Raw genomic sequence first — 27,691 nt, 5'->3', positions numbered from 1 at the left:
TGCAGCCTCCCTGCCCTGTGTCCCAAGCCTGGCCTCTACCAGGCTGACTCCCTCCCAAGATGCAGGGGGCCATCTCTGCAACCTGAACCCAGCACAAAGAATGAGCATCAATTCATGCTTCACGGGAACGCGCCTGTCTTCCTTCCACCTCCTGCGCGGTTGGCTGAGGATGGCTGTGCTGCCTCCCTTTCTCCACCCTCCCCTCTTGCAACCATGCACCTCTTTCTGCTGGAAAAAGCCCTTGTCTCCACTCCCCGGGCTCCCTTGCCACTCCATGCCTACCCCACCCTGCAGTGACTACGGCCCCTTCCTGCCCAGGTAAGAAAAGTCAGATGATTTTGGTCCTGCCTCACATAAGCCCTGTGCACTGGTTCCCAGTGTCAGCCTAGGAGCCCTCTGGGTATACAGAGGGATTCTTGGGGGTGAGGGCAGCTGCTGCAGAGCTCCAAGAATCTTTCTGAGAACTTGTGAGTAAAAATGGGGGGCTTGTCCTGCTTTTCCTTCCCTAGCTCCAGCTTCCAATTGACTCCCCTACCCCCACCCAATTAGAGATCTAGATCTTGGTTCCTCGCTCTACCCATATTGTCATGGAGGCAGGGGGCTATATGAAGACAAGGGATCCTTCCGCCCCATCTGCCCTTGAAGTTCTCCGCTGCCCTCAGCTTTCAGAATGACAGGTAGATGTGGCTGCCATGCTCATCTTGCCTGCCTCAAAGATTTGTCTCCAGCCTAGACATGTGTGAGGGCTCCCAGCCATGCAGAGACCAAGCGCTCCCAGGCCTCTGGGTCACTGGGGGTGGTCATCCCTCTCAGCACAACCAGATGGGGCGTTTGGGGTGGGTGGGCAGGCAGAGCCGGGGTGAGGGTGAGGGCCTAGGATGAAATGAACCAAGAAGCCCAATGGAGCCGGAGCCTGGAAGGACGTGCTTTCCATTCTACCTGGTTCGGACATGTGATATTGATCTCGTTTTCAAACTTATGACATGTCGTCTTCTGGCCAACAGGCTCCAGCTAAACAAAGAGGCAGGGAGATGGGGAGTGAGGAAGAGGCGGTCAGAATGGAAAGCTCAGGATGCAGGTCAGGGGCGCGGGAGGCAGGGAGGGACGAAGGAGATGGGGTTTGTTTATTAGCGGGAGGCAGGGAGGGACGAAGGAGATGGGGTTTGTTTATCATTGCTGTGCACAGAATCACACGGCCTGCACGATGGGCCTCCAAGGTCCTCCAAAGGCTTTGTGGAGTCTTTTTCTTACCAGAGGGAGGATGCATTTTCCTACTGCAGCCACCTTACCATATTGTTCCAGAGGGCGCTGGCTGCACGAGAGTGAGACTTGCTGCTGAAGTGGAAACAGTCAGGCGCAAAGAAAGAGTTGTCAGGCAATCCTTCCTGGTCACCGGGCAGAAAAAGAGAAGCAGTTATAGACACGCTGGATCATGTAAATGACACTCAGAAACAGCCACACACTATCTGTGGATTCTCTTTATCCACGATGCTTGCTTTCTTTACCGAGGTCTTTGGCAAGTCCACATTTTCAAAGAACGGCTGCACGACCACCGTAAAATCTTCCCTTGTGTCATATCGCCCACTCTCAATCAGTTGGTGGGTCTTCTCCTGCAGGAGGAAAAGGGGACAGAGGTCAGGCGGTCCTCTCTGCATCTGCTCGGTCCTTGATCGATCTCTTTCTCCAACACAGAATTAAACAGAATCTGACTGCTGAGTGAAATCAACCTGCCGCAAAATCTCAACTGAGATTTTACATTTTAGATCATTTACATTTTAGATCAGCCTTTATCTCAGCCCCTGGCCCCAAACTCTGCTGCGACTGCATATATTTGAGCCAGTCTGTGAAAAGGGAAAGGTAAGAAAAGTCTATCAGCTGGACTTTATTTATTTATTTATTTATTTATTTATTTGAGACAGAGTCTCACTCTGTCGCCCAGGCTGGAGTGAAATGGCGCCATCTCGGCTCACTGCAACCTCCACTTCCCGGCTTCAAGTGATTCCCCTCAGCCTCCGGAGCAGCTGGGATTACAGTGCCAGCCACCACGCCCGGCTAACTTTTTGTATTTTTAATAGAGACGAGGTTTCACTATGTTGGCCAGGCTGGACTCAAACTCCTGACCTCGTGATCCGCCCGCCTTGGCCTCCCAAAGTGCTGGGATTACAGGTGTGAGCCACCGTGCCTGGCCAGCTTGACTCCTTTTAAAGCTATTCTGATTAAGGACTTGAGGGGTGGTTTTTGGTTAAATGACATTCTGAATAATCCTAAGAATTTATTTCTGTCCTACATTTGTTCAGAAAAATCAAAGGTGAATCAAAATTTAATGTATATTTACACTGCCTGTGCATGGTGTGTGTGCGCTTCTTTGAGGCTCTCAGATCTGTGTAGTCCTCACAGCTTCTGCTTGGGGTCACTTCTAGGAAAACCTGTTACCCCAATTCCGGCTCCCACTCTAGCCTGACTCAGCCGTTCCACTGCTAACCAGGGTTTCTGCCACCTTGGGATTACTCTGGCTGGAGAGGGAAGTCAGGGTTACATACCTGGGAATGTGAATGGTGTCACTTCAGAAAATACCACACACTGTCTTTTCCCAGGGTCAATTCCTAGGCCAGGAATGTCTCATGTCTGACCTCCCAAGCCAGTGTCTGCCTTGAGTAAGGCACGAGGGAAGGAGAGAAGGTCATCTCTCAGAACAGGGGAAGGAAGTGAGGTACTGCGAACTAGCAGGGTGACTTCCAGCCCGCTGCTTCCCTTTTCTTTGCTTCCCCTTGTAAATGGAGGATGCTGGCTGAGTCCTGGGCCATCTCTGAAGTCCTTTCCGATGCTACTGGTTACTCTGGGGATAGCCAGATGGGCTCACGGTGGAACCACACGCCTTTTGGCAGTGGAAAGAAATAGTGTGGAGAGTCCCTGGCACATGGCAAGTGGCAAGTGAGTGACTGTGGTTATTAATAGGAATGATCATCTCCAGGGAGAGTGATGAGAGCCGCAGCTATTGTGGGAAGTAGGGTGTGAGATGATTCTGAGAGAGGGCGTGATGGCCACACACGGCTGACACGTGGGCATCTCCAAAACACTAGACCAGGGCCTCAGTGGCGACCAGGATCAGCCTGGGAACAGCTGGCCTGTCTGCAGAGGCCAGCAGCGCGATGTTGGCAAATCTTTCTCCTGCTTTTCGGCTGCTCAGCATCTGAACCCACTTCCAAGTTTGAAGACCCCACTGCATAAAGAGCAGCCTGCCTCCCACTGTGGAAGCGAAAAAAGATGAGAATGCCTGCTTTCCCAACCCCTCGTGCAGCCAGGGCGTGGGTACGTGACTGAGACTTCACCAATCATTGCCTGTGTCAGGGATGGCAAAACATCCATTCTGCTGACGGTGGCAGCTGCATCCAGTTCCTAGAAGCAGCAGTGACAGTGGAGTCTGTGATGTCTTCCCTGGACCAGGTCTGTGGCCTGATTCTTTTTTTTTTTTTTTTTTTTTGAGACAGAGTCTTGCTCTGTCCGGGTTCACACCATTCTCCTGCCTCAGCCTCCCAAGTAGCTGGGACTACAGGCGCCCGCCACCACACCCGGCTAATTTTTTGTAATTTTAGTAGAGACGGGGTTTCACCGTGTTAGCCAGGATGGTCTCTATCTCCTGACCTCGTGATCCGCCCGCCTCGGCCTCCCAAAGTGATGGGATTATAGGCGTGAGCCACCGTGCCCGGCCCTGATTTTGATTCTTTTTTTTTTTTTTTTTTGAAACAGTCTCACTGTGTCACCCAGGTTGGAGTGCAATGGTGCAATCTCGGCTCACTGCAACCTCCGCCTCCTGGGCTCAAGTGATCCTCCCACCTCAGCCTCCCAAGTAGCTGAGACTACAGGCATGTGCCACCACGTCCAGCTAATTTTGGTGTTTTTTGCAGGGTTTCACTATGTTGGCCAGGCTGGTCTTGAACTCCTAACCTCAAGTGATCCACCCGCCTCCGTCTCCCAAAGTGCTGGGATTATAGGCATGAATCACCGCATCCAGCCCTGATTTTGATCCTTATGGCTTGGCCCCTAGAATTCCAGGATTCCATGATTCCTGATGGCTTAGCTCCTGACCCTAGCTCTCTAGCTCTGTCAGAGATTCTGTGTAAATATTGAATCTGCTTAAATTAGCCAGAAACTGCATGAACTTTAGTTGCATGCACCCAATAACCCCAATTGAAACAGGGTTGCTCTCATGGCCATAACCTCAGCTGTTTTCCCTCTTCTGATGTGGGCCAGGGACTTCCTCCCCAGAGTCCCAGGTGCCTGCTCACAGTAGAAGAAAGTATGGCTTGGCACGGTGGCTCATGCCTGCAATCCCAGCACTTTGGGAGGCTGAGGCAGGTGGATTGCTTGTGTGCAGGAGTCCAAGACCAGCCTGGGCAACATAGTGAAACCCAATCTCTACTAAAAATACAAGAAGTAGCTGGGTGTGGTGGCACATACCTGTAGTCCCAGCTACTTGGAGGACTGAGGCGGGAGGATCACTTGAGGCTTGGAGGTCAAGGCTGCAGTGAGCCAAGATTGTGCCACTGCACTCCAGACTGGGTGACCAAGTGAGACCCTGTCTCATTATAAATAAATAAATAAATAAATAAATAATAAAACAAAATAAAATAAAGGAAGTCCAGCTGGGGAGTCATCCCGAGTGCTAGGTAGTAGGCACAAAGGATAATACATACAGGTTCATTTCCCTGAGCCCTGATACACCTGGCAGGTATAGCTGCCCCCAAAATGGTCTGCAGGGAAATGGTGCTGTCCCCAAGGAGTCCATGGACTCCTGGAAGGATGGATCCACTCTGGCAGCTGTTTGCAGCCTAGTCTAGAAGAAAGGCCTACTATTGTCCTCTTTGAGTGACTGGATAAATTTTTTGTTGGGGAGAAACTCGATCGTTAAGGGAGTCAGTTGTTCTGGTCAAAGATGTGCTAGAGAAAGGACTAAAACGAACAACTCACAATATGGAGATGATCTCCTGACTTTCTTTCTCCTTGTGCTCCCCAAGAACATCCATTCTATCGGAGCGGAGGGCAGAGGGAATGCACCTTATCTCACTGAACCCTGGAGACCCTCAAGGCAGGGAAGTCTTTCAGCCTCCGTTTCTCACCCAGGAGCTGGAAGTTCAGAGAAGTTTCATTGCCCAAGTGTCTAACGTTCCACAACCAGTGAGCAGAGTCGAGGTTCGGATCTGGATAGATCCACTCTGAAACTTCTTTCCATGATCCATGTTTGCCATGGACAAGTGGAAATGTTCGTTTCATGTAACGACCAGGAACTGAGATTCAGTGGCTCGTGTTCAGGGACTTGGTTCTGTGGTGCAATTCAAACAAACCAAATAGCAGCCCCCGCTGTGTCTCAGGGTGTTTTAAAATCAGCAAACTAGTCAGTGGTCATCGCCCACACAGGGTCAAAATTACTGAAGCATTGACTTGTTCTCTAGACAGAGGAATCAAATCACACAGCAGTTCTGGGAAGTCTTAGAACCCTTCCCGGCTTACCTGAAACTTCTTGTTGAATTCGATGAGGGTGGCAAGTTCTGTTGAGTTATCATCAAACTTCAGGACACAGGGACACAGAGACCTGCAGACCAAACCAAAGAGAAACCCTCACTGCATCAAGATCACCATCCTGAGTAAGGGATGCAGAAACGTTGGCTTGAGACTCAATTTATTTCTTTTAACTTGGAGTTCAGAAATCTGTGCTAATGAGAAGCCTGGCTGGCTGACCTGCTGACCACACCAAACGAAGCTAAAGAAAATTTCCAGGCCAGGAGCGGTGGCTCACGCCTATAATCCCAGCACTTTGGTGGGCGAGGTGGGCAGATCCCTTGAGGTCAGGAGTTCGAGACCAGGCTGGCTGACATGGCGAAACCCCGTCTCTACTAAAAATACAAAATATTAGCCGGGCATGGTGCTGCATGCCTGTGGTCCCAGCTACTCAGCAGGCTGAGGCATGAGAATCGCTTGAACCTGGGAGGCAGAGGTTACAGTGAGCCGAGATTGTGCCACTGCACTCCAGCCTGGGCGACAGAGCAAGACTCTCTCTTGAAAGAAAAAAAAAAAAAAAAGAAAAAAGAAAAATTCCTAGACCTGGATTTGCTCTTGAAAATGAAATAGACTTCTTCTGCTCTCTGTAGGAGTGACTTTTATGGAGCCAACTCACCTTGGGGCTGTCTGAGGAAAGTGCTGTGTGGATGAGGCATGCTTCAGTGACAACAATAATAATTGCTGAGATACACTGATTTGAATGTATTTTAGTAATTATTATTGAATAATTAACATCGAAAGGTATACCAAGCACTGCAATAATAACTTTATGGTTATTAACTTGTTTAGTCCTCCCAGCCATTCTAGAAGTGGTATTCTCATTATCCCTGTTTTAGAGATGAGGAAACCGAGGCTCAGAGTGATTGAGTAACTTTCTCAAGGTTGCATGGGTGCTGAGTGTGGGAGCTAGGATTTGAACTCAAGTCTGCCTGGCTCTGAACCTGAGCTCTTAATCTCTATGTTAAATCTCTATATTAAACTGCTTCCATCCAGTCTGCATCTCTGACCTGGCCAGCTATCTGGCACATCTGGGCTTTTGGTCCAGGGGGATGAGGTGATAACAGCAGGGATGGCTCCCTGTAGACTCAGCACTGCAGAGGAAAGCACAGCCACCCAATGAAACAGTGGAGAGGCGGGGAGTGCAGGGCACTGCAGAGGTGGCAGGAGAAGGTGACCTGAGTCTATCCAACCTTGACATTCAGTGACTTGGCCATCTCAGATCTGTGAATGGACCTGGCAAATGCCTATTCTGAACCTTTAGTTTGAAAGGTTTAAAAAACCCTGCCGGGATGGGTAGCAGGCGGCCTTCTGGTAAGCTGCTCTGAAGTGGAGTGAAGACACCGATCCCCTGTTTGGCCCAGTGACTGGAGAAAGTGGGAGCCAGGGGATGAGTCAGCAGTTGGAAATAGCATGCCTGACACCAGCTGTGTTCATAGGCACGTGTCACCCAGCAGCCATCCTGTCTCTGCTCACAGCACCGTGAGGCCTTCTCCAGGGGACCTGTGCAGTTTGGGTCCCCCAGGTGAGGCATGGCGTGGATCTGCAGAGGAGCAGGAAAGGTACCCCTTAACTTCCAAGAGCAAGTCTGGCCCATGTGAATTATTCAGTCATCCAGCAAACAGCAGCTGAGCCCCTACACCGTGCTAGCAGTGACTCAGACTGAGTTCACAGGCTGTGGGGGAGAGAGGCATATGAAGAATTACCATGTGATGTGCTCAGGGCTGGGATGGGGACCTGTACTGAGTAACACAGCGGGGGGGCAGGGTAGGGGAGCACAGCCTCAGTGACCTCGGCTAACAGTCCAGAGGAGAACTTGCAGGAAGGAAGGCTGTGGGAAACGTTCATGCTTCACTTAGAGAAACGTCTTATTCCTGACCATCCTGGAGATGTGTGATACAGGCTGGGTCTCCCTTATCTGAAATGCTTTAAGCCAGAAGCATTTCAGAATTTTTTTTTTTTTTTTTTTTTTTTGGATTTTGGAATATTTGCATTACCCTATGGCTATCGTTTTCAGCCACATCTTTACAACACAGAGAATAAGCAAAAACTAGGTGCGTAATGCACGCAGGTCTTAGCCCCACATGAGCCCTCGTGGGGAACCTGCTGTTGGAGTATCCAGCCTGCACATGTGCCATTTTGCTACCCTTTGTGGGCATGCTTGAGCCACAGGATCTGGGCATGCCCAGAAAAGATAGTGCATCGCAGCTGAAGGGGGCTTTTCGGGGCTGCTGAGTAAACTGCGTGCTGTGCACCTGTGTTTTGACTACAACCTGTCACACGAGGTCAGGTGTGGAATTTTCCCCTTGTGGTGTCATGTTAGCATTTTAAAAGTTTTAGATTTTGGGTCAGGTGTGGTGGCTCATGCCTGTAATCCCAGCACTCTGGGAGGCCGAGGAGGGTGGATCACCTGAGATCAGGAGTTTGGGACCAGCTTGGCCAACATGGTAAAACCCCGTCTCTACTAAAAATACAAAAATTAGCTGGGCGTGGTGGTACACCTGTAATCCCAGCTACTCAGGAGGCTGAGGTGGGAGAATTGCTTGAACCTGGGAGGTGGAGGCTGCAGTGGGCTGAGATCGCACCACTGTACTCCAGCCTGGGTGACAGAGTGAGACCTTGTTTCAAAAAAAAAAAAAAAGTTTTGGATTTTGCAGCATTTCAGATTCCAGATTTTCAGATGAGGGATGCTCAGCCTGTATTAGACGGGGAAGCCAGCTGTGTCTGGCTCTGGAGGCTGAGGGGTGAGGACGTCCTCTCAGGCAGCTTCTCAGGACCAGTGCTTTCTACTCTCTGGGGAGGACTCTATCCTCTGGAACCTGCTGATTCTGGTTTGACCTCCTTCTCTGGCTAGTGACAGTGGCCCTGTATCTGTGAATGCTTTACATGGAACACCCATACCAACCAGAGGCACCCCTGTCCTAGAGATGGGCCTCTAGGAGGGGACAGGTCAGCTCTGGACACACTTGGAAGCAGGTACCAGCAGTGGCCTGGGCGGTCCCCAGGCCTCGCCCACACAGCTTGACTCCATTCCTAGCGTTTACTCTTCCCTCTTGGAGGCCTGGAGGGTGCCTTGTGGCTGCCATGGCAACAGAGGCAGGGTGCAAGGGTAGTTCCCCATGCACACCCTGAGGTGGGCTGAGGCCTATACCAGGGTGGAAAAATCCTGGGATATCCTCCCCTTAGGCCTTTCCAGGTTAGAAGATGGGGTGGTCACAGCCCTTTCACACTTCGGCCCTTGGGTTTTCTTTTTTTTTTTTTTTTTTTTTGAGACGGAGTCTGGCTCTGTCGCCCGGGCTGGAGTGCAGTGGCTGGATCTCAGCTCACCGCCTCCCGGGTTCACGCCATTCTCCTGCCTCAGCCTCCCGAGTAGCTGGGACTACAGGCGCCCGCCACCACACCCGGCTAGTTTTTTGTATTTTTTAGTAGAGACGGGGTTTCACCGTGTTAGCCAGGATGGTCTCGATCTCCTGACCTCGTGATCCACCCATCTCAGCCTCCCAAAGTGCTGAGATTACAGGCTTGAGCCACTGCGCCCGGCCTGGCCCTTGGGTTTTCTAAGGAATTTGCTAAGGGTGCCACTGCCCTTAGCAGTTAGGATTCTTAGCAGAACTGGGGAGAAGTGTCTGACCTGAGGATCATCCTTGGGCAGTAGACTTTCTTCTCCTGGTACAGCTCTCTCAGGTTGACGATCTCAAGCACCGTCACCAGGTTCACAAATGCCCGAGGAACCTGAGAAAAGGCAAAAATCAGTCACCAAGAGGATGAGGCTGGGCAGCTCCAGGGTCTCACCTGGGTTTGGGACCTGCTCTTCCTGCTGAAGTTTCAGGTCTAGGGACTTCCATCTGCCCCCATCCACTTCCTCCAACCGTCCCTGCTCCCCATCTATGCATCTGGACTGGGATCCACAACAAAGGTGACCTGCCGGGGAGGTCTCAGCAGGACGCCAGAGCTTCCTCTAGGCCAGGTCTCACCGCCTAGCCTCCATACCTCGGCGTGGAGGATGTCCAGGGCCTTCCCAATGTTGTCTGTGAAGTTCTGGGGAGAATAGTGGACCTGCAGGAAGAGAAGTGTCCATTGAACACCATTTGTCACCAAATCTCTCTACAGAACCAGGCTACTTTCTCTCTTGGGTCCTTCTTTTTTTCTTTCTTTCTTTCTGTTTTTGAGACATGGTCTCACTCTGCCTTCTGGGCTGGAGTGCAGTGGCATGATCACAGCTCACTGCAACCTTCACCTCCTGGGCTCAAGCAATCCTCCCACCTCAGCCTCCCAAGTAGCTGGGACCACGGATACATGACACCACACTTGGCTAATTTTTGTTTTTTTGTTTTTCTGTTTTTTGGTAGAGATGGGGTTTCACCATGTTGCCCAGGCTGGTCCTGGGCTCAAGTGATCCATCCATCTCGGTCTCCCAAAGTGCTGGGATTACAGGTGTGAGCCACTGCACCTGGCCAGAGTCCTCTTCTTTCTGTATTCAGTCACAGTGGGCAATATTGAAATGCAGTGTTTGTCTTTGGGGCCCCAGCCTTGACACCAGCCCCATGATTTGGGGCCCCAGCCTCGACACCAGCCTCAGGTTTGCCATGGCTGTGGCCCTCAGGGAAATGCCGTTTTTCTTTTTGTTTTGTTTTGTTTGTTTTTTTGCGTGGAGCTCTGGACCTACTCCATATCCACTAGCTGTAGAGCCGGAGCATCACATCTCTGGGCCCCTCTAACACGGGGATGTCAGAGCAGATGACCTCTAAGATCTCCTGCAACCTGAGCAGCCTCTGTCCTATGGCCCGATCTCTTTTGCTTGGATCCTCAGTGTCTGGGGCTACTGAGCGCACCCTACATGTATGAAAGCACACCCTACACAAATCAAAGCAATAACGGGAGGGGAAGAGGGGAAGAGGGTCCTGTGAAACACCCGCCACACCAAGCCTCAACACATTTTAACTGTTTCTCCTGATCTCGATATTTGCGGTTTTAAAGGTTTCTCGCAGTGGAACTCTTTCTCTGATTGAAATCTAAAGAAAAACCCTGCTGTATGGAACATACCAAAGCTGTGTCACTTCACATGAGCAGGGGAGGGGCCCAGGGTCCCACCTCCCCATGGGCCACCAGCAGCCCCAAGGCTCCCCTCTGGGCCTTTAAGATCACAGCTTGAAAACTCCTCTGACTCCTGGTGACTTTGATGCCAGGAAAGTGGGTTGTGAGGGGCCTGGGGGCCAGGGCGTCCCTCCAGGTAGGTGCTTACAGGCTACAGCAAGACCACTACTTCCTAAACCTGACTCTGCTGGTCCCCTATCTGCCTGACAAACCTCATCTTCAAGCTCCAGCTGGAAAGTCTCCTGCTCTGTGTAAATCTCTCCAACAACCCCCGCTTCCCCACACACCAGTCTCCAACAACCCCCGCTTCCCCACACACCAGTCTCCGACAACCCCCGCTTCCCCACACACCAGTCTCCGACAACCCCCGCTTCCCCACACACCAGTCTCCAACAACCCCCACTTCCCCACACACCAGGGTCCCACAGCAACTTTGCTTTTTTTTTTTTTGAGATGGAATCTCACTTTGTCACCCAGGCTGGAGTGCAGTGGCGTGATCTCAGCTCACTGCAACCTCTGCCACCTCTGTTCAAGCGATTCTTCTGCCTCACCCTCCCAAGTAACTGGGACTACAGGCACTCACCATTATGACTGGCTAATTTTTGTATTTTTGTAGAGATGGGGTTTCACCATGTTGGCCAGGCTGGTCTCGAACTCCTGACCTCAGGTAATCTGTCTGCCTCGGCCTCCCAAAGTGCTGGGATTACAGGTGTGAGCCACCACGCCAGCCAACTTTGCTTTTAGACCTCCCTTCTGTGTGCAACCCTACAACCACATCCTGATGTCTGCCTTGTGCAGGATGAATTGCCCATGTCTCTCTCCGCTGGCAGTGCGAGTTCCTGAGGACAGGGCCTGTGTTTCCTTCGCCACTGCTTTGCTCCTGGCATAGGCGTGGGTGGGAGACTAGTGGGTATGCCCTGTCAGGCTTCTATCAGCTCAGAGACTGAGGTTCCAGGAGGACATGCAGCATCCATGGAGCAGCAGCCTTGATCTTGGGTTTCCCACCGGCCCAGAATGACGTGGCTCTGAAGCTCACCCAAATGCCTGCAGGAACTCGACCTTTCCATACAAGTGACAGCACAAAGGTGGAGAGCGCAAGGCCGCTGGAGACTGGGGAAAGGAGCTAACCTGTGACTCTCTGTGAACACAGGAAAGATTTTTCTAGTCAATGGGTGTTATCTTGGTTTCTAGAATGATATGATCAAGCTCCCTTGATAGGAAGCTTAATCAGGATCAATCTTATAACCAACCCTGCTTGTCCAGCTGAATGGCTCCCTGGAGATGAATGCCTTCTCAGTCTCAGGGTTCATCCCAGGCTGGATCCAAGACAAACCATGAGCCTGAGTCCCAACTTAGCTGTACTGCTCCCGGGCAGAGCAAGTGACCGGGCTGTGAAAATCCCTCTCTGGGGGTGAGTCTTGAGTAAAGGGCCTGCAGACCTACCGGATCACTGCAGAAATCACAGAGGTCATTGCCGCCTATAAACAGGGTTATTATCTTCCAGTCTTCCTGAAAGTGTATCCTCTGAAATGAATAAGAAACACACAGTCAAGCACCTTGTCCCAGAGTCAAGCCAAGGAAAACACAAAGTGCTTGACACTAGAAAAGATGGGTCCTCACACACTAGAGTCTCATGGACTTTCGAATGTTCTGTTCCTTGGTTTTGGGCTCCTGAGATCATAGGTGCTAATGGCTCATTATTTTAGGTGGGATCACTGAACTTCCATGTGGCTCTGCCCACACACAAAAGCACACACGTCACAGTTTCCACGTGTCCTGGTGGGAGTGGATACAGATGCCCTCTGAGCTCTGTTCCTCCATCTCCAGCATAGCAAGGAAGTGGGGAGGGGATAAGGAAGCTGGTCTTGGCCATGGGACAGGAACGTTTGTTCCAGAATCTTCTAGAAATCCTGAATTCTAATTTTGCCTTAACAGAGAAAGGACCACCTTTCATTAAGAGGGAGCTCTCCAAATTTGGAGTACTCACACTGATGACTAGCTCTGCCTATGAACTAGTCAAGCCAGAGAGGATGGGTAGAGTAAGGTGGCAGCTCTAAGCACAAGCTCTGAAAAGATTTTGCCACCTCTGGTATCTGTCTCCTCCAAGGAGGACCTGGAGAAGTACGTGAAGTCACAGGGCTGTGTGGAGAGGGTACAGCCATACACATTCCATAAACTATGGCCCCAGGGCAACCACGGCCCTTCAAGCCTCTTATATTGCCCCAGGCCTACACAGCTTTACTTCTCTGATCTGCACTTCCAAAAGAGGGTGGAAGGAGGAAGGTGAGAACAAGATCCAGAAAAGTTTGACATTAAGGGTAGAAATACCCTGAAAATATCCCAGTAATAGACTTTGTTGTACATTAAATTATATATAACATAATTCATCCTAATCTTCCTTTTTATTTTACCCACCTAGAAACCCCTGCAAACAGCCTCTGAATTGAGACCCATGCTTTCCTTTGAGGGAGAGCCTCATATTCATCTCTCAGAACCCTGGTCAAACATCTCCTCTACTTTTATTTTCTGGTACTGCTCCTTGCAGACCAGGGCTCTCCCATAGGCCATGTGCCCAGAATAACAGCCAAAATCTCCTTCTCAAGCCTTCCCTGACCATCCTAAGCAGAGGGGCCGGTCCCTTCTGCGCCCCACCCTGTCTTTCACAGAACCCTTTTGATGCAGCACGTGGCAACTGTTCTATAATTTGATTCTTCACATTGGTCTACTCTTCCAAGCTCCTTGAGGACGGGACTGTGTTGTATTCTTTCATGTATCTTCAGCCCCAGCCTGATGCCTGACTCACAATAGATGTTTAATTTCAACAGCCGACTGACTGAACAAACAGGAATCACCTTTCCAGAGGAGCAGCGTTTTAGGCTTCAGATGTGTCTGCTAGAAACCCACGCCAGGCTCCCAACCACCCCTCAATCCACAGCTGATCTTTTCTGTGTCCATGGATTTCTCTTGTCTACTTCCCATCCCAGGGACTCACCGTGTCATTCTTCATCAGGTCCACCAGCCTCCTGGCCTGGACAGGTAAATCCCTGCGGACACATACCAGAGGAAGTGCTGTGAGGAGTGGGGACTGGCAGGGGCTCTTAGCAGAGAGAACAGCAATCAAATGTACAGTGGAGGAAGGCCCAGGGTGGGCCTCCTGCGGGAAAATGGACTGAAGGCCATGTCACAAAGCTCCTTCCCCAGTCATGCTTCACTGTGGGGGTGTTGGGTGGTGACTGTGCTTGGGAAGGCCAGAGCACTGCACATAGGAGGGGGTGACTCTCAGTGTGACTATTTCTTTTTCTCCCCCCCCCCCGAAACGGAGTCTCGCTCTGTCGCCCAGACTGGAGTGCAGTGGCACAATCTCAGCTCACAGCAACCTCTGCCTCCTGGGTTCAAGCAATTCTCCTGATTCAGCCTCCCAAGTAGCTGAGATTACAGCCATGTGTCACCATGCCCAGCTAATTTTTGTATTTTTAGTGGAGACGGGGTTTCACCATGTTGGCCAGGCTGATCCCAAACTCCTGACCTCACGATCCATCGCCTTGGCCTCCCCAAGTGCTGGGATTCCAGGCGTGAGCTGCCGCGCCCGACCAGTGTGACTATTTTCTGATTGGCATATTTGGTATGGTGTACTTTTCTTTTCCTTCCAAGCCAGGCTTGTTCAGGGCAAACAGAAGGTTTGCCTGTGAATATTTCACATCATGTACATGTCATGGCACCCCCCCATTTTGGCAGGTGCCATGGTCTAAGCCCTCCTACCCTTAAGATGATGTAGTCTAGTCAGATGCACCTGGGTTGGACACTTAAGTGCCTCTTGCTAACTGTGTGAAAGTGACTCTAATTCTCAGCTCAAAAAGACTGCAAAATGGAGACAAGCTCACTGATCTTGGACGGTCATTGGGAGCAGCAGATGGGAGCCACTGCTGGTGCCAGACTGCCAGGGTTTGAATCCTGGTTCCACAAATGACCAGCTCTGAGACCTTGGCCGACTACTTGATCCTGCAAACCCTCAGTTTTTCCCTTTGGGAAACGGGGATGGTAACATACCTTCCTCTCAGAGCTGTTGGGGAAATTAAATGAGGTTCCAAATAAAGAACTTACGACAGTGCTTGACACATAGTATGCAACCACTGAGTTATTTCTGCCATCATTCCCACCATCATTGACAAAGTCCCTGGCACAGGGCTTAGCAGGAAACATTAGTGGTCATCCTCTTCCCGTCTTATCTATTTGCCCTCCTGGCCTGATGTGAGTCAAAGTACACTAGGTATTTGGTTACCTGGATGGGGACTTCACGTAAGTCACTTAACCTTTTTGAGCCTTGATTTCCTCATCTGTAAATCTGAAGTTATCAGAGCAGCTGCTCTGTTGATGGAACAGAGTTTGAGGATGATTACTCAACCACTCTGAAACTCTTTTTTTTTTTTTGAGACTGAGTCTTACGCTATCACCCAGGTTGTAGTGCAATGGCGTGATCTCAGTTCACTGCAACCTCCACCTCCCAGGTTCAAGCGATTCTCATGCCTCAGTCTCCCAAGTAACTGGAATTACAGGCACCCACCACCACACTTGGCTAATTTTTGTATTTTTCGTAGAGATGGGATTTCACTATGTTGGCCAGGCTGATCTCGAACTCCTGACCTCAAGTAATCTGCCCACCTCAGCCTCCCAAAATGCTGGGATTACATGCGTGAGCCACTGTGCCTGGCCGAAGCTCAAGTTTATCATTGGTAAAACATGGGAGTCTGATGTTTTGCTCTGTTCATCTCATGGTTATTGTGCAGACTACAGGGATGATAAATGTGAGGGTGCCTTGTAAATGGTGCACTGCTGTATCCGCATGATAGCTATTGTCAGACCTGGAATAAAGCCTGCAGGGCACAAGGCCAGATTATGTGGTCAAGTCGATGCATTTGTTCAGGCCATGTGGCCTCTCTGTGCTATAGTTTCTTCTATTGTAATACAGGAATCATAACCCCCAACTTTTCCCTGCCACCCAGGATGTGCTTGGATTGCTTGCATGAGAGCCCCAAGTCCTCTGGCAAAGCAAGGACAGAAACCCAGGGCCAAATGAATCACATTCATTCTGGTTACTTTTACACTCTTGACTCTAAGGTTTCATTCTTGGATGCCTCCCTGACCTAATCATGCTTACAACTGTCTTTCCTCTTATACTACCAGCCCACATATGCTTGGAAAAAGCAAGATGATGGTACTATTAAAGCAGTAAACCTGTAGCCTTTTAACTCTATCAACATCAAAAGGAAAAGAAAGCCCCAGAATTCATCATAAAACCTATTGGGCCTTCTGGATGCTGTGGCTCACACCTGTAATCCCAGCACTTTGGGAGGCCAAGGCAGGCAGATCATGAGGTCAGGAGATCGAGACCATCCTGGCTAACACGGTGAAACCCTGTCTCTACTAAACATACAAAAAATGTGCTCATAGTCCCAGCTACTCAGGAGGGTGAGGCAGGAGAATCACTTGAACCTGGGAGGCAGAGGTTGCAGGGAGCCGAGATCGTGCCGCTGCACTCCAGCCTGGGCAACAGAGTGAGACTCTGTCTCATACAAACAAACTAAACCTATTGGAGTTTGTGTTACTCATTACTTTGGATACTGTGTCACCTTTCCTACTGGTGATGAATAAGAAAGCTACTTAGGTGGCTCATGGTCTCAGGATGGTGCTGAGAGCTGGAAGGATGTCAGGAAATCTAGGAACCAAACCACATGATTCCTAGGAACCACAATGTAGTGTGATAATTGTGATTAAACATAGGATCTAGAAAAACCAAATCATCCCATCAAAAAGTGGGCAAAGGTCATGAATGGTCAATTCTCAAAAGAAGATATACAACAAACATGAAAAAATGCTCAACATAACCAAATATCAGGGAAATGCAAATTAAAACAATAAGATACCACTTTACTCCTGCAAGAACGGCCATAATTAAAAGGTCAAAAAATAATAGATGGTGGCCTGGATATGGTGAAAGGGAACACTTTTACACTGCTGGTGGGAGTGTAAACTAGTACAACCACCATGAAAAACAGTGTGGAGATTCCCTAAAGAACTGAAAGCAGAACCACCATTCGATCCAGCCATCCCACTTCTGGGTATCTACCCAAAGGAAAATCAGTCGCTATATGAAAAAGACACATGCACATGCATGTTTATTGCAGCACAATTTGCAATTGCAAAGATATAGAACCAACCTAAGTGCTCATCAACCAACAAGTGGATAAAAAAAAAATGTGGTCTATATACACCATGGAATACTACTCAGCCATAAAAAGGAATGAAATAATGTGCTTTGCAGCAACTTGGATGGAGCTGGAAGCCATTATTCTAAGTGAAGTAACTCAGGAATGGAAAACTAAATATTGTATGTTCTCACTTACAAGTGGGAGAGCAAAGCTATGAGGATGCAAAGGCATAAGACTGATATAATGGGTCAGGCATGGTGGTTCACGTCTGTAATCCCAGCACTTTGGGAGGCCTAGCCGGCATATCACTTGAGGTCAGGAGTTCAAGACCAGCCTGGCCAACATGGTGAAACCCCATCTCTACTGAAAAATACAAACAAAATTTAGCCGAGAATGGTGATGTGTGCCTGTGATCCCAGCTACTTGGGAGGCTGAGGCAGGAGAATCACTTGAACCTGGGAGTGGAGGTTGCTGTGAGCTGAGATTGCACTACTATACTCCAGCCTGGGCAACAGAGCAAGACCCTGTCTCAACAAAAAAAAAAAAAAAAAAAAAAAAATGATATAATGGACTTTGGGGACTCAGAGAGGAAGGGTGGGAGAGGTGAGGGATTAAAGATTACATACTGGGTAGAGTGGACACTGCTCAGGTGACAGGTACACCCAAATCTCAGAAATCACCACTAAAGAACTTACTCATGTAACCAAAAACTACCTGTACCCCAAAAAGTGTTGAAATAAAAATTAAAAATAAATATAAGTAGTATAAAAAAGGATCTTCCAATTTATGTTTCCTTGATTAGGTATGGCATTCACTTGCTCTCTGACCAGGCAGCAAACCCAAGCAGCACTCAAGGCCCTGGAATCTTGGAGTGCAGTGGAGGGATGGGACCCGGGAACGCTGACCTGCCCACTCTCGAGGACCGGCCTGGCCATGCCCAGGGACCATGACAGTCATGGCTGTGCTCACTGATGTTTCCCCCGAGGTGGGCCCAGGGGCCACGACACAGTCATGGCTGTGCTCACTGATGTTTCCCCCGAGGTGGGCCTGCCACTTGCTGCATTACTGCCAGGACCACCATTTTGACCAATGCGTGTCATGTGTCCACTATTTACAGCTCACCAGAACCTTCATATCCAACACGACATCTGAGCTTCATGACCGCCCTGTGGGAGAGGTTCCTAACCAGCCCCACCTCTTAGAGTCTGAGGCTTAGAGAGGCCAGGGAGGAAACTGAGCTTGCACTCAGGGCCTCCCCTCCCAGGGCTGGTGCTCTTCCCGGGACACTGGAAGGATGCAGAGTTTAGAGCCCGAAAGGCACAGCTGAGGAAGGGAGGGAGAGCAGGACTCTGAAACAGCAGTGACATAGCAGTGACAATTGGGATGCAGAGTGAGCCCGCTTATAACCTATGTCTTACGTGAGATTTACAGGCAGGCAAAGTAATCTGCTCAGAGCATATGCCTGGCATCAGAGTGCACTGTGACTAGTTTCTGGGGGTGGGTGTTAGGGTAGGCTCACAGATTTCTGTAACACCTCCAAGACAGCCCCATCCAGCCTTTGGCCCTCAAACCCCTTCCCCTGACAAAGCCCTTCAACCTTCAGCCATAAACCCAGTTTAGGCCAAGCCCCTCTCTGGTCCCCAGAGGACCTGTGCTGTTCACCGCCCCCGTCACCCCAGCTCACATAGCTCGGCCTCCTGCCACAGCCTGGTTTAAGAAGGCATTAGAACTGGTTTCTTTCCCAGTGCCAACAGAGAAGCCTTTCAGGGAAGGGTTGAATTCCCGGAGGATGTCTGCAAATACAAGGAAAAGACACGCTTAGTGACTACTGCAAAGCAATCTTCAAATTCCTTTGATAAGCACCAGTGGGTGTTAGGGAGCAGAGTCCCCACTCCACAGCCCCTACTCTTACCCCAACCTTCGCTCAGCATGGAAGAAAACGTTCAGCAGGCTAGTGCTTAACAACAGGGCAGCACACAACAGATGTTTCATCAATTATTGCTGAGGAAATGTGAGTCTGGGTTACATGCTTTTCTCATGTAGTTTTCTTTTTTACTACATATATAGTAGCTTTATCGAAATATAATTCACTTACCACAAAATTTACCAATTTAAAGTATACAGTTCAATAACTTTTAGCATATTCACATAGTTGTACAATCATCACCATGTAATCAACTTTAGAACATTTTCATCACCCCAGAAAGAAACCCAGTACCCACTAGCAGTCACTCCCCATTCCCTGCAACCTCGTGGCAATTGTGGATCTACTCTGTCTCTGTAGTCTTGCTTATTCAGGCCATTTCATATGAATGAAATCATATAGCCCAACATACCTTTTGTGACTGGCCTCTTTCACTTAGCGTACTATTTTCAACATTCGCCCATGTTGTAGCATGCATCTGTACTGCATTCCTTTTTATTGTTGAATAATATTCCATAGTATGGATATACCACATTTTATTTATCCATTCTTCAGTTGATGGGGCTTTGGGGTTATTTCCACATATTGGGTATTATGAAAAATGCTGCTATGAACATTTGTGTACAAGTTTTTGTGTGGATTTCTCTTGGATATGTATCTAAGAGTAGAAAAGATATACATATCTTTTAATGTATGTATCTTTTAATGTATGTATCTGTTTAACCCTAGCCCTAACCCTGTTTAACCTTTTAAGGAACTGCCAGGACTTTTCTCAAAGCAGCTACACCATTTTTACATTCCCACCAGCAGTTTCTGAGGGCTTCAATATTTCCATATCCCCGTCAACACTTATTATCTTTCTATTATAACCATGCTAGTGGATGTGAATTGGTATCTCATGGTGGTTTTGATTTGCACTGATGGCTACTGATGTTGAGCATATTTTCATGTGCTTACTAGCCACTTGTAGAAATGTTTATTCAGATCCTTTGCCCAATTTTAACTGGGTTATCATCTTATTATTGAGTTGTAAGAGTTCTTTATAATTTCTAGATACAAGTTTCTTATTAGATATAGGATTGGCAAGTGTTTACTTCCACTCTTTGGGTTGTCTTTACTTTCTTTATGATATGTTATCCTTTGAAGCGCAAAATATCGATTTTTCTTTTGTCACTTCTCTTAGTGGTATTTCGAAGAAAACTTTGTTTAGCTCAAGATCATAAAGATCTGCTCCTATATTTTCTTCCTAGAATTAGTTGTAGCTCTTACGTTTAGGTCTATGATTCATTTTAAGTAAATTTTTGTATAAGGTGTGAGGTAGGAGTTCAACCTCATTTTTTTGGTGTGTATCTAGTTGTTTCAGCACAATTTATTGAAAAGCCTCTTCTTTCCCCCATGGGTTTTGGCATCCTTGCTGAAAATGAGTTAACCATCAATACGAGAGTTTAATTTCTGACTCTCAATCTTAGTCCATTGTTTGATATGTCTATCTTTATGCTAGTACCACATGTCTTGATTACTATAGCTTTATAGTAAGTTTTGAAATTGGTAAATATAAATCCTCTGAATTTGTTCTTTTCTAGATTTCTTGGGATATTCTGGGTCCCCTGAATTTCCACATGAATTTTAGGGTCAGCTTGCAAATCTCTGCCAAGGAGCTACCTGGAATTTTGATAGGGATCACATTGAATCCATAGATTTGGGGAGTATTATCATTTTAAGAATATTAAATCTTCTAGTCCATGAACGTCAGATGTTTTTCTACTTACTTAGGTCTTTAATTTCTTTCAGCAATGTTTTGTGATCTTAAGAGTAAAAGAGATGCTCTTTTCTGATTAAATTTATTCCTAAGTATTTTATTATTTTTGATGCTATTGTAAATGGAATTTTATTTTCATATTAATTGCTAGTATAAAGAATCACATTTTTGTATATTGATTTGTACCTTGCAATCACTGAACTCACTTATTAGCTCTAATAATTTTTAGTGGATTTCTTGGGGTAGTCTCTACATAGTATCATGTCATCTTTAAATAGAAGTGGTTTTATTTCTTTATTTCCAATCTTGGTACTTGTTCTTTCGTTTTCTTGCCTAACTGCCATGGCCAGTATGATGTTGAATAAAACTGGCAAGAGCATGCATCCTTGTCTCACTCCTGATATCAGAGAGAGGGGGTGGCATTCCATCTTTCACCATTGCCTGTGATGTCAGCTGTGGGCTCTTAAAAGATACCCTTTATCAGAGTGAGGCATTTTCCTTCTATTTCTAATTTGTTGTTTTTTTACTTTATTTATTTTGAGACAGTTTTACTCTGTCACCCAGGCTGGAGTGAAGTGGCGCAATCTCAACTCACTGCAACCTCTGCCTCCCAGGCTCAAGCGATTCTTGTGCCTCAGCCTCCCAAGGAGCTGGGATTACAGGCACCTGCTACCACACCTGACTAATTTTTGTGTTTTTAGTGGAGACGGGGTTTCACGGTGTTGGCCAGGCTAGTCTCTAACTCCTGACCTCAAGTGATCCACCTGCCTAGGCCTCCCGAAGTGCTGGTAGTACAGTCATGAGCCACTGCACCCAGCCTTTGTTGAGTGTTTCTATTGTGAAGTGGTGTTAGATTTTTGTTAAATGCTTTTTCTGATCCATTGAGATGATCATGATGGGTGGTTTTTGTCTTTTATCCTATTGACATAGAATATTACATTAATTGATTTTGAGGTTGAAAACTAACCTCATATTCCTGGGCTAATTCCACTTAGTCATGAGGTATATATATATAAATTTAAAAATATATATATATAAATTTATATATAAATAAAAAATATATATATTTTTTTATTGCTGGATTTTGTTTGCTAGTATTTTCTGTAGGATTTCTGGGTCTACATTCATAATACTTACTGGTCATACTTTGCTTCCCTTGTGATGTCTTTGTCTTATTTTGCTATCAGGGTAAAACTCATAGAATGAGGTGTGAAGCATTCCTTCCTCTTCTGTTTTTGGGAGGAGTTTGTGAAGAACTGATGATTGATACTAATGTTCGATAGAATTCACCAGCGAAGCCAGAGACAGTCCGGGCTTTTTTGGGTAGGAAGTTTTAAAATTATTAATTCAATCTCTTTGCTTGTTATAAATCTATTCAGATTTTCTACTTTTTATGGAGTCAGTTTCAGTAGTTTGTGCCTTTTTAGGAATTTGTCCATTTCATCCAAGTTATCTGATTTATTGGCATACAACTGTTCATGGTATTCTCTAATAATCCTTTTTATTTCTGTAAGGTTGATAGTATCTCCTCTTTCATTCTTGATTTTGAGTCCCCCTCCCTTTTGCCAGTCTAGTTACAGTTTTGTCAGTTTTGTTGAACTTTGCAATCTCATGCATTCTAATTGCTTTTACTAATATGGATCACACTTTTCACTTTTTCATCTTTCCAACTTGGCGAGCCCTCCTGAGAGCAGAGTCTATATACCCCAGGGCCTCATATACTGCTCAACACGCTTATGGACTGAATTAGAAATAAAGCAAAGTTCAGACAAGCTTGGAGACTTGCTCAAAGTCATGTAGCTGCTGAGAATGGCTGGTCTCTCAGCTCCAATACAAGGGCACTTGCCTCCGCTGTCTCACAATCTTCTAGGATGTGAGAAAGAAACTGGGTGGGTAGCAGCCAGGACTTTAGGGCCCCTTCCATTAGAGTGCTTGCTAGAACCCAGCACTGCTGCAGGTTTACTCAGCACAGACGGATTGGACTCATTCCTTGAGGCTGGGGGACATTACACTAATAAATGGAAATTGCTCCAATTTCTACTCAAGAGAAGAAAGGACTGTGAAATCACCTGAGCGATTTGAAAGTGGAATGGTTTGTCCTAGGAAGTGGTAGGTTCCCTAGGAGGTAGAAGGAACTCAGCACAGCCTACCCAGCTACTTAGGAAGAATGTCATAGGGAGGAACCACACATTGAGTAGGGCAACAAGTTGCTGGTGCAGGCAGTTATCTCTGCCAGGAACATTCTCTCCCCTTTCCTTACCTGATGAATTCTCATTCTTGAAGCTCCTTTTCAGAAGACAGGGTTAATAGCCTCTATGTTTATTTTCCCCTAAGCTTTGTACACATCTATAAATATTAGTCATGTGTCTGTCTTTAGGAAGACATGCTGCCAAAGAGACTTTGGTGACGTCATTGGGGCACTGTTCTCCTATTTTCCAAGCACTCCAGCACTGGAATATTTGCTGGATTAAATTGAACAGGGGGTTGAATGGGGATTTTGTTCTGCCCTTACATTCTTATGAGTTTTCTTTTTTTTTTTTTTTTTGAGACGGAGTCTCACGCTGTCGCCCAGGCTGGAGTGCAGTGGCGCGATCTCGGCTCACTGCAAGCTCCGCCTCCCGGGTTCCCGCCATTCTCCTGCCTCAGCCTCCTGAGTAGCTGGGACTACAGGCGCCCGCCACTGCGCCCGGCTAATTTTTTGTATTTTTTTTTTTTAGTAGAGACGGGGTTTCACTGTGGTCTCGATCTCCTGACCTTGTGATCCGCCCGCCTCGGCCTCCCAAAGTGCTGGGATTACAGGCTTGAGCCACCGCGCCCGGCCTCTTATGAGTTTTCTAACACATTTCCGTATAGTTATTTCCCCATGGATTATCTATCCCCTACAATCAAATAGTCTTCACATCTCTAGCAAGAAGAGTCTAAATAGCTGGTAATCCATTTCTGGGCTAAATGTGCCAGGGGAGTCATCCACCTGAGGGGTGACATTGTCTCAATCCTTTGTAAATTACTTTGGGGAAAGACGTGAAGCCAAATAATATCCAATTATCTTGTCCATTATACGAGCATAGAAGTAGAGAGCCCAGAAAGCTGTTGTATGCAGTGGGCCATCCCACAGCCAAGTTCATCACACTCACAAAAGCACCCTGAACCATCTCCTAGCAATAGAGGAACTGATTTATAGCTCACATATGTAGACCTAGATATAAAGAAGGCAAGGAGTGCTTGTGGCACAGAACCCTGTCTACCTAAATTCAACAGGATTTACAAATAACCAAAACAGGTAATGTGAAGTCTGCTCAGCTCTGCTCTGCCTATGTGGAGATTAAGCTATGATGCCCCCCTCATCCAAGTCTTGGTGGCTTCAAGTTCAAGTTGTTAGCTTCTAAAGATATATTACAAAGGGATATGTACCAGGGAAGTAAATGAGAATGGGACCAATTAAATTCCTCCCAGACAAAATTATCAGCCAGAAGATTCCAGGAAAAGAATTCAATTTAAACATGTATGGCTTGCATACTTTAAGAACAAGCACGGAGATGTGTATGCACTGGGGAGAATTTTAAAAAGATGATAAGACCAGACCCTTCAGAGAATATAGTCAGGCTTTAAAAAGTCATTCCGCCTGTAATCCCAGCACTTTGGGAGGCCAAGGCGGGTGGATCACTAAGTCAGGAAATTGAGACCATCCTGGCCAACATAGTGAAACCCTGTCTCTACTAAAAATACAAAAATTAGCCGGGCATGGTGGTGGACGCCTGTAGTCCCAGCTACTCGGGAGGCTGAGGCAGGAGAATGGCGTGAGCCAGGGAGGTGGAGGTTGCAGTGAGCCGAGATGGCGTCACTGCACTCTAGCCTGGCAATAGAGCAAGACTCCGTCTCAAAAAAAAAATAAAGAAAAAAAAATCATTCCGAGCAGGTTGGTGGGAAGTAAATTAAGAAAAGTGTTGAGTCCCAAAGATGGCTGTGTCTGCACAACCTGGACAAGGTAACTTCATATCCTCCTGCGGCAAGAGCAGCAGCAGTTCCTACAGCAACTCCGCAATTCAATGTCTGTGCGCAGCTGTGCCTGCGCTCCAGGTGCCTGGATCGATGGCTCTTGCAGGGGGGTTATCTGCTCGGAAAGGCAGGTGCCGCACACCCTGGTTTCCTTTTCTTCTTTCTTGAATCACTTTTCTTTTCTTTTTTTTTTTTTTTTGTTGAGACAGAGTCTCCCTGTGTCGCCCAGACTGGAGTGCAGTGGCCGGATCTCAGCTCACTGCAAGCTCCGCCTCCCGGGTTCACGCCATTCTCCTGCCTCAGCCTCCCGAGTAGCTGGGACTACAGGCGTCCGCCACCTCGCCCGGCTAGTTTTTGTATTTTTTAGTAGAGACGGGGTTTCACCGTGTTAGCCAGGATGGTCTCGATCTCCTGACCTTGTGATCCGCCCGTCTCGGCCTCCCAAAGTGCTGGGATTACAGGCTTGAGCCACCGCGCCCGGCGAATCACTTTTCTTTATTCTCTCTAATCTCATGCCAGATTATTGAATCACTTTTTAATGACTTGCACTAAGACGTGATCTGAGCTCTTTTTTTCCCCGCTTTACTTTCTTCCTTCCTTGGACAAAGACAATTTCTTTTTGACACCTCCCCGCCCCCGGCCCCCGGCCCCCAAGCCTCGAACCCCGCTCCGCCCCCAACTCCAAGGCTTCCGTCACTATAGGAAGCGGAGCTGGGAGTCTTGGGAGGCAGCGCCCCCTGGTGAATTTAGTGGGCTCCTGCAGCCGGCGCTCCTCCCGAGGCCGGCGCCACCTGCGGGGGGAGCGGGAAGCATGCAGGGGCCGCCCCAAACCAAACAGCCCGGCCGCCGCCGCGTACTCACTCGCCAGGGTGGTAACGGTGCTGACGCTCTCATCTCCGCCGACGCTGTATTGTGGGTCCAAGGAAGAAAATGAAGGGTTAAAAATGCCAGCCACGCCAAGACCCTTCAGACACTAGCCAGAAACGCCCGTCTCCCGAGAAACAGCCGTGGGGCTTGGAACTTGCCCTTTCCCATCACTTGAGTAGAAAAATGGAAAAAGCAAACCAGAATATGACTCCCCTCCCCATAGGCCAGCACATCAAACAACAAGCCAGCTTTAAACCGGCGGCTGATTTCCGCTGGTGCTGGGGTAGGGGAGGCAGGTGGGTTCCTTGCACCCCCGCTTTCAAAGGGGAAGTAGTCCCTCGTCTGCCAGCCCCTTTCCAACTAGCCACTGCACCGTGCATTAATATTATTGGTGTAAACGTAGTCTTAAAAACGCTGGCCCTATTTTTTCTCTTTTCTCTTCCTGCTTGGCTTGTAAAAGCCGTTTCTAAAAGGTGTCTTCTAGAAACTCAGCCATCTTCCAAGCCAATACTAAAATTCCAAGGTGATCAAAGTGAGAAGGATTTCTAGGCATGCAAATATGCAGCATTCCAGAGTGGACTGGATTCCCTGCTTTTCCACACCCCCCACCCCATTCTGTGCCACGCGTGTCTAGGAGCATCTAAAAGGTTCTCCAAATGTTTGGGTTTTAACTGTGCAGCAACGTGAGGAAGGATGCCAGAGAGTCGGCACTAAGGTTAAAGCAGGTGTCAGATGGAGATGCCAGATTCCAGGTGAGGAAACACCAAGCCTTCCCGGGCTTGCAGCAGAGGTTTGATCGCATGCAGAGCAGAAATAAGCCTGCCCAAAGTGATACATGAGAAGGGAATGCACTGGTAGGGGCCAGCAAGTATCTGCTCTGCTTCGTGATCTTTTACCTTCTGGCTCTGTGATCTTGGTCAGGTTACTTGCCCTCTCTGAGCCTTGTTTCCTCATCTGTAAAATAAAGGCCCTATAACAACAATGCTGACTACCAGATACTTACTTTGTGTCAAGCAGTGTGCTGGACACTTAAATTCTTTCTAGTCCTCAGACAGTGCTCAGGTAGTAGCATTGTTTCTGCATCAGAGATGAGGAGAGAGGCTCAGAGAGGTTAGGGAACTTGCCCAAGGTTACATCCAGCTGGGTAGCTAGGGCTCAGTTACAACTCTGGTTCCAAAGGCAATGATCTGTGCATCACTCAGGCCACTGCCTCCTTCTGAGATTATATCGCAGAGGGAGAAATGGAAGCCAGAGAAGCATTTCCAACCCAAACATTTATGTAGTTTCTCTCCTAGACTCCTGGCTCAAGGCTCAGCTACTGTTCTGGGCAATGTAGTGGTTTGAGGAGGCTGGTGAACACCTTTTTCAAATTAAACCTAGAAGTTGGTCATAGAAAGAACAAAGCAGCCCACCCCCTGCTTAAGGTGTTGTTTTCTAGAATGCTCAGGGGGTTTCCCTTGCTCTGCAATGAAGGTGTCCTTGGGGCCTTGCCACTCCCTCACTCACCTCCAGGACAGGCCTCGGTACTGAGTCAAGACGTCCAAGATGTTTCCAGGCGTGGATCCAGCCCCATTGCCTGCCTGAGAGAGAACGACGACGGGGTGAGTTTCTTTGCTTTCCCCAGTGGCCCACCTCTGCCTGCCTGCCAAAAGGTCTATGTTCTTATGCTGGCCAGGACCGCCTGGGCACTTCTCTGGGATCTAGGGTCCAGATGGCACCATATCTCCATATGCATCCTGCCTTTTCAGAGGTGAGTGAGAGCGCCCACTGGGAAGGCCTGGTGCTGTTCACAGCTCTGCTTCATTCTAAGAAACCCTGCCTAGGCCAAGACCAAGTGAAACTTGTCTAGCAAAAGTGCTCTTGAAATTAGACTATACCTTTTCAAAAGGATACATTTCAAGGTCCTGTTTTTCTCATTTTTTAAAAGCTGTGAAGTATATCATAAAAGGAAACATATCATTATCCTTTTATACCAGTATCTCTCACCTATGCACAGTTTAAAATGTAGTAATAAAATGAAATCCCACGTAGCCATCATCAGCTGAAGAAAGCACAATGTGGACCCTCTTCAGGTGCATGTCCCTTGCCTAAAGCACGTTGTTTCTGAGCATTTGGAAGAGCATGCCGAGACAGGCCTCCCAGGCAGTTGGGGGTGAAGTCTGGTCTCCACAAGAGGCCCCCAGGTGTGATCCCTGCTCTCTGGTGCCCAGTTCCTTTGCTACCTGCCAGGCAGGTTCACACCCAAAGTGCTGCCTCCCTAGGAACCCCTGAACAGCTGTGCTGAGATGTGAT

General features: G+C 48.0%; 1 protein-coding gene across 1 annotated transcript in view; it reads right to left on the bottom strand.

The window, feature by feature from the left end:
• Nucleotides 1-27,691, bottom strand: part of LOC105479730 (phospholipase B1) — a 149,822-nt gene that overhangs the window by 51,967 nt on the left and 70,164 nt on the right. Inside the window, 11 exon segments of the mRNA XM_071076106.1 lie at nucleotides 940-1,011; nucleotides 1,290-1,385; nucleotides 1,506-1,610; nucleotides 5,509-5,590; nucleotides 9,185-9,285; nucleotides 9,544-9,609; nucleotides 12,091-12,171; nucleotides 13,640-13,691; nucleotides 18,538-18,646; nucleotides 25,394-25,437; nucleotides 26,906-26,979. Coding sequence (XP_070932207.1) covers nucleotides 940-1,011; nucleotides 1,290-1,385; nucleotides 1,506-1,610; nucleotides 5,509-5,590; nucleotides 9,185-9,285; nucleotides 9,544-9,609; nucleotides 12,091-12,171; nucleotides 13,640-13,691; nucleotides 18,538-18,646; nucleotides 25,394-25,437; nucleotides 26,906-26,979 — 882 coding nt within the window.

Source organism: Macaca nemestrina, chromosome 13 (assembly GCF_043159975.1).
Source record: "Macaca nemestrina isolate mMacNem1 chromosome 13, mMacNem.hap1, whole genome shotgun sequence".
Lineage (NCBI taxonomy): Eukaryota > Metazoa > Chordata > Mammalia > Primates > Cercopithecidae > Macaca > Macaca nemestrina.
This window is presented reverse-complemented; position numbering and strand designations above follow the sequence as displayed.